The 5,823-nt window shown below is 34.3% G+C and overlaps 1 protein-coding gene across 3 annotated transcripts; it reads right to left on the reverse strand.

The window, feature by feature from the left end:
• Positions 1-631: 631 nt before the first annotated feature.
• LOC117590153 lies at positions 632-4,994 on the reverse strand. 3 transcript variants are annotated; one of them, XM_034282537.1, is made up of 6 exons: positions 4,893-4,994; positions 4,065-4,362; positions 3,647-3,821; positions 3,420-3,572; positions 1,087-1,238; positions 632-903 (listed from the first exon to the last, which is right to left on the reverse strand). In XM_034282537.1, exons 2-6 carry the CDS (start codon positions 4,160-4,162, stop codon positions 666-668), a joined length of 816 nt encoding a protein of 271 aa, XP_034138428.1. In that variant the 5' UTR covers positions 4,163-4,362; positions 4,893-4,994; the 3' UTR covers positions 632-665. The 3 variants fall into 3 exon arrangements, with proteins under 3 accessions (XP_034138428.1, XP_034138429.1, XP_034138430.1); XM_034282538.1 differs by having other exon boundaries at positions 4,867-4,925; XM_034282539.1 differs by having other exon boundaries at positions 4,875-4,923.
• Between the last annotated feature and the right edge of the window lie 829 nt (positions 4,995-5,823).

Raw genomic sequence — 5,823 nt, forward strand, 5'->3', positions numbered from 1 at the left:
ACTTAGCTATTTCATGCTTCCGTGCTTTCTGTAAGAAGCAGAGGGTGGAATGAGATAATGTGCAAAAAATAAGAAAATATGCTGGAAGGGGTCGGGGAAGCCACTGCAAATTAATTTCTTCATTCTGGCTAGTGCCAATCTAGTCCCAATTCGGTCATATGGTCATATTTTCTTTAAAATTGTGGATACAGCAGATTTTCGTCCTTTGTGGGGCCGGAATACATTTTTGAAATACACTTGTATCAGTGTGATATCAGAGCAATCTGAAGGTACAATTCTGAGGCTCTAGCTTTTATAGTCTCTGAGAACTAGCCGACAAGCAAGACAAGATTAATGAAGATCAAGAATATACATATTAGTTTATGGGGTCGGAAACGTTTCATTCTATGCGTATGTACATATGTACATCCACCGTTGGGCACAAATACAAAATGCCCTATTTATCCTCGAGTACCTGGTATAATAAGCATACAAAAAGTATTGAACAGGAACCCTAATCCGAAAGTTTTTGTAGTATCTTTGAAACTGCACGTCCATTTCTGATAAAAAAGTTTTTAAATTAAGTTGTCTCATTTTTATTATTATAAATATTAAACAAAATACACAATTTTACCACTAAAACGAATAAGTATTTGTTCTTAAACATTTATTTCACATAAGCAGAACTAATCAATATCTTCTGGTGTATTTCCAGTAATGCCAGATAACAATTTTTTGGTAAATTCACGTAGCTGTAACGGATCCTCGTTGTTAAAATCATCCATCACCGACTGCATTTGATCTTTAAGACCATCTGCTATGGATGTGGTTATGCGATCTTTAAAAAAATTTGTTATAGGGCTTAGAATAATTCCAGTCAGCTGTCTTATCAACCGAGCCTGGTCCAGTTGAACATGGATATTGCTGTTAATTAAAATTTAAAAAAATTTTAAAAATGTATACAATTGTATCAAATGCAGTGCATATTTGTAGGCCTTTACAAACAATTATAGTCCAAGAAAGTATTTAAATATGCGCTGTAATTTGTATTTTTAATGTATGTACATAATGATTGTATTTACATAAGTACATCTCCTAATTATGTACCTGAACTCCATTATACGAAAATCGTGAAGATGAAGCTTGGAGTTGATGACGTTTACAGCTAACTCAGCATACACGACTGTATTGTCCAACGAACCCATAACTTTGCCGTATCCTTCAATTGCCATCAGTTTTAGGAAAAAGTTATATTCGAACTATAAATTTATGAAACAGAAACGATTTATTACAAATTCTTTAATTTTACATCGATTGGGATCTATTACCGTAAGCACTAAAAGACTAGACGAAGTACTATAACAAGTTTGAAAATCACATTTTCTTTCAATGTAGATAATGTGCGACAATATCTCTTGAGAGAATTACATTGGTTGATGATCTTGGTGTTAAACTAGACCCCAAGTTAAAGTTTTCTGAACACATTTCTATCATAGTAAAAAAAGCCATGGGAGTGCTTGAGCTTTTTCTTAAAGAAAAAAACGTATATTTGTTTATTTTCTTGGAGATAGCGGCTCTTTTTATTTACATAACCTAGTTGTCGTACATCAGGTTGTAAGAACTTTGCCATTCTAGATTACTAGATTTTAGATTACTGTCTGCGAAACATTAGGTTTTCGAATTTTTACGAATTTGTTACTTAAAAACTCATGAGAAATTGCACAAAAATTATATCCTGTGTCCTTCACTTTTGTTTGGTATAGGTGCATTAAAAGGGGGTCTTTAAATTTTTTTGCTATCTAAAATCTATGGCGAAACGGCTGAGCCACTGAAAGGGTCAGGTCACGAATAATATTTGGATTTCATGGATGTCATTGTTAACTCGAGTCGTAATTTTTCATTGTTCTGGCTGTAATAATGTATTTAGCAAAAATAACCTGAGTAGAAGGAATAATTTTTCCTAATTTTGTGATCTGTGTAGTAAGTTTGCAGCCAAAGACGAAAGCTGACCATTGTAATATATCAGTACGCTATCTTTATTTGTTTTTTTTTATTGTTCAACTAGTAGACAGTCATGTCAAAGTGTCTTGCAAGTGTGGGCGGGATGGAGTAGCCAATATTAAAAAATATATGTAATCTAATAATTTACTTTGCCCCACAGGTACAAACCTTACTGGGATTCGTCTACAGAAAAGTGCAGAAATTAGTATAGTAATTTTATGGTTTGGTTGAGATGATCTTCATATTGCACGTCAGTTACACTACCCGAAACGATTGAGGAAACTCAAGGATCGAAACCCACTTTTTATGAAAGATATGATGAAACTTTTTTTTCTATGGCAGAACTTTTTTTCATTCTCATTTTCTCATTCTCGGGATTGTGGACTCCCAAACTCTTTTGGGACAAATCGATTTTACAGTTCCCTCCAGACCAACCCGTCTGAGTTGGATATGTAGAATATATTACGCCCAGCATGAACTTTTCCGGGTTCATGCAATTATTATAATTACTTGTACCATTTAATCCCCCGAAATATCCCTTGAAAAAATTGTCTTTAACATTTATCATTTACCTTAGATTAGAATATTTGTAAATTGTATCTTTCCTTTCTCTCCTGTACTTATATTCATTTTTATTCCTATTCCATAATTAACAGATAATTGTTAATTGAAATAAATAAATACATTTAAGGTACATTTTACTTATCAATTTAAATGTATTTCTTTAGTATGGTTCAAAGCGAGATTGTGACAAGCTTTAGTCGTACATGAGCACATGAACATAAATGCATAGAAGTTTTGGCCAAATTAGGTAATTTGGCCGGGGACAATCAAATGGCTGCGATCTTGAAAAATGCTAGCGCTTTGAAAATACCGTACCCTCGGCATTAAACCGGCATGCCTGTTTTCAAGGAGCATGCTAATATGTTATCGTCAACTTCGCAATGAAAACCGTTCAATTCAGATTTATTTTAGAATACCCGGACAATACTTTTATTAATACATACATATATAATCATAACGATAAACAAAACGAGTGTGAGTATCTCTGACATATGGACAAGACAGCTCATTCATACGCAATCGATATCTGCCGATCTAACAGTCAATGTATATGTATCTGTGTATTATCAAAATTTTTTTTTGTTAAAATAACAATAAATATCTGATGTACTCATAGATGTCTCTAAAAGCGATTTCGAAAAATATATCTTTTTTTGCAATGTGAAACGCCTAGTTTCAGGGCGAGTAATAGGCCCTAATCCATCCATGTCCCGATTACAATGTTAGAACGCTTACTTAAATTTAAAATCTTGAAAAATAATTGAGATTGTATAGCTCTTCACGTTCTTAAATGCTGGATACATGTGCAGAGGCGGGGCCCATGTATAAAATATTCTGAAATGAAGGTACTCCGAAAACGTTTAGTTCTTTCTCACCTGAAGTTTATTTATTTTTAAGTAAAATCTGCTGAGGAACGATTTGCCTTCATACGTCATGAATGCGTCCCCATGTCTCGCTATACCATATAGGTTATAGACTATCCCATTAGTCAAATGGAGACCCGCCTCATAGGTGATGAACAGGGGTTTCTGTATTTAATACAATTAGAATTTGATTAGGTGCTTTCATGTTACAGAAATATTTACATTGTTATTGAACTTACTACTGATATACTCTCTTTCATGTCAGGCAACTGCAAATGTTCTATTCCTAGCTTTTGCAGATGCAATAGGACCATTGGTGTTACAACATCCACCTCTTCGTTTATATTAGTCCAGCCGATATCATCCTTTTCAAAGTCTTCCTCATTACTCACATTTTTTGAAATAGCGTGGGACCTTCGTCGTTAACGGAAAATTTCAGTTTCATATAGTATTACACCCAAAATAATTAAACAAATATTTTTTTTTAACTCCAAGATTTGCAACCAAGCTATTTTTATGAAGAACCTCAAGATACCGTCTAAATATAATGGCTTGGTTGGTTCTATGGGTACCATGTACTATTACAAATGATCGATTCTGCTCTTCATGAAGTCAAAATTCTGAAATGTTTTTTTTTTATTAATATTTAATAATTACCTGAATGTTTTTTCCTGCTTAGGTTCATCACGTGGCGTAACAACATCAACCAAAGCCGCCATGAACGTAATGCACATTATAAGTCTAACCACATACATTTTAATAAATCGGCGAGGTTTTTTTCAGTCCGCTTTGCTGTTGCTTATATTGATTAACTCAATTATTATTAGTTTTGCTTCTTCTACTTTGCTATAGCAATCCGAGGTCAAAATGTAGCTGACACTTGAAGCTTAAGCATATTATAACGATGTCTATAAGTACGTATGGATGTAACGTGACATCATATTCGAACTTTGTTCTATAAGTATCCGCATGGTACAAGTAAGTCACAGCGATTGCATGGCAGATATGTACGAGTATGACAGAACTTGAAGAATTTTTGAGAATTAATTATTCTATTAGCTTGTCACACGCGAAATTAAAATGCACGCATATTCGAATCACCGTCCAAGCACAATTAATCTTCTGTATGCCTGCACATATGTATATTTCTATGTACATATAAGCATGTGACTACATACATATGTACATAGATATGTTATTATAGACATTAATTAATATTCAACCAGAAATATATATTTTGTTGTATACTAATTCATATTTAGTACCGCGTACGTACAGATACAATGAACAACTCCCCAAACTGTGGGTCACAAAAACGCGGACACCTCTCTCGCAAATAAATAAACACACAGACACACAGGCAGACAGGCACAGCTACCGTAATTATTTGCTTCCTATTTAGTGAACATGAGACTATCAAAGCAAAGCAATTTATAAATTATTGCCCACTCCGAGCTACAAGCAAACCTGAAAATTCAAGCTCACCCGTTGACGGATACCGATACCTTACGTGCGAGCGGTTGAATCGAAACTATTGTTGAAATGTGTGAGCGAAAACAATCAGAGCCGTTGACGCTGTCAACCGCACAAGCGTCATAAATTACACTGTTGCCTTGATCTTGTTAAGTTTTCGAACTATGGAAAAGTCTCAGTGCAATTTTGTGGTATTCCACTTTTAGTGTAAAACATTTCTTTTAAGCTTTCTCACTTGTGTGCGAGTGAGCTTGGGTTTTCAGAAAATTTGTGTGTGTAGACAGTAAGCTTACTACATTTGAACCGAAAAAAGAAACAATTCAAAGCCGGTAATTCGAACTGCATACACATAATTGAATCGTACTTAATTTATATGTATATGTGTACATAAATATTACTTATGCCGAGAATCATCGGCATTAGTTGGACATATTGTGTTCATGACCTTGAGTGTTACATTATTGGATGTGGGCTCCATAAATTATTTTTTCATTGATTCACATAGGTATTTTCACCTCTCATACTCTTCCAGAGAAATTTTCTTTAAAAAGAAGAATATGTAATTAAGTAGAAACAGATGGACAGGTGGATAAATGTCAATATATAGAGAATCTTCTATCTATTCTGCAGATTCTAATGAGTATTTATTATTTTTGTATAATAAAATAATTTTTTAAAGAATTGCTTAAAATAACTATTGTGGAAGACCAAATATAACAAAGAAAAGAACAAAGAAACAGAACAAAGAAAAGAAGAGTTATAGTTTCGAAGTATCCTTGTTGCTCGCAGGCGACATGAACCGAATCGCACCAAGCCAAGAGCCGACAGGCTCTACAGAAGGAGCAACGGGCAAGACGGGCAGAGTAAATCAGAGATGACAGTTGTGGGGTGTGCCTTCGTGAACACACTACTCTTGAGGCACGTGAGCCGCTACTCAGTTTTT

The sequence above is a fragment of the Drosophila guanche genome, unplaced genomic scaffold (assembly GCF_900245975.1).
Source record: "Drosophila guanche unplaced genomic scaffold, DGUA_6, whole genome shotgun sequence".
Lineage (NCBI taxonomy): Eukaryota > Metazoa > Arthropoda > Insecta > Diptera > Drosophilidae > Drosophila > Drosophila guanche.

Bases quoted from the DNA above. Each gene is read 5' to 3' on its own strand.
- LOC117590153 (XM_034282537.1), bottom strand. From the start codon at position 4,162: ATGTATGTGGTTAGACTTATAATGTGCATTACGTTCATGGCGGCTTTG. The intron at 3,573-3,646 runs GTAAGTTCAATA...TATTAAATACAG, and splicing joins TGAAAGAGAGTATATCAGTA to AAACCCCTGTTCATCACCTA. The intron at 1,239-3,419 runs GTGAGAAAGAAC...ATAAATTTATAG, and splicing joins TAAAAATAAATAAACTTCAG to TTCGAATATAACTTTTTCCT.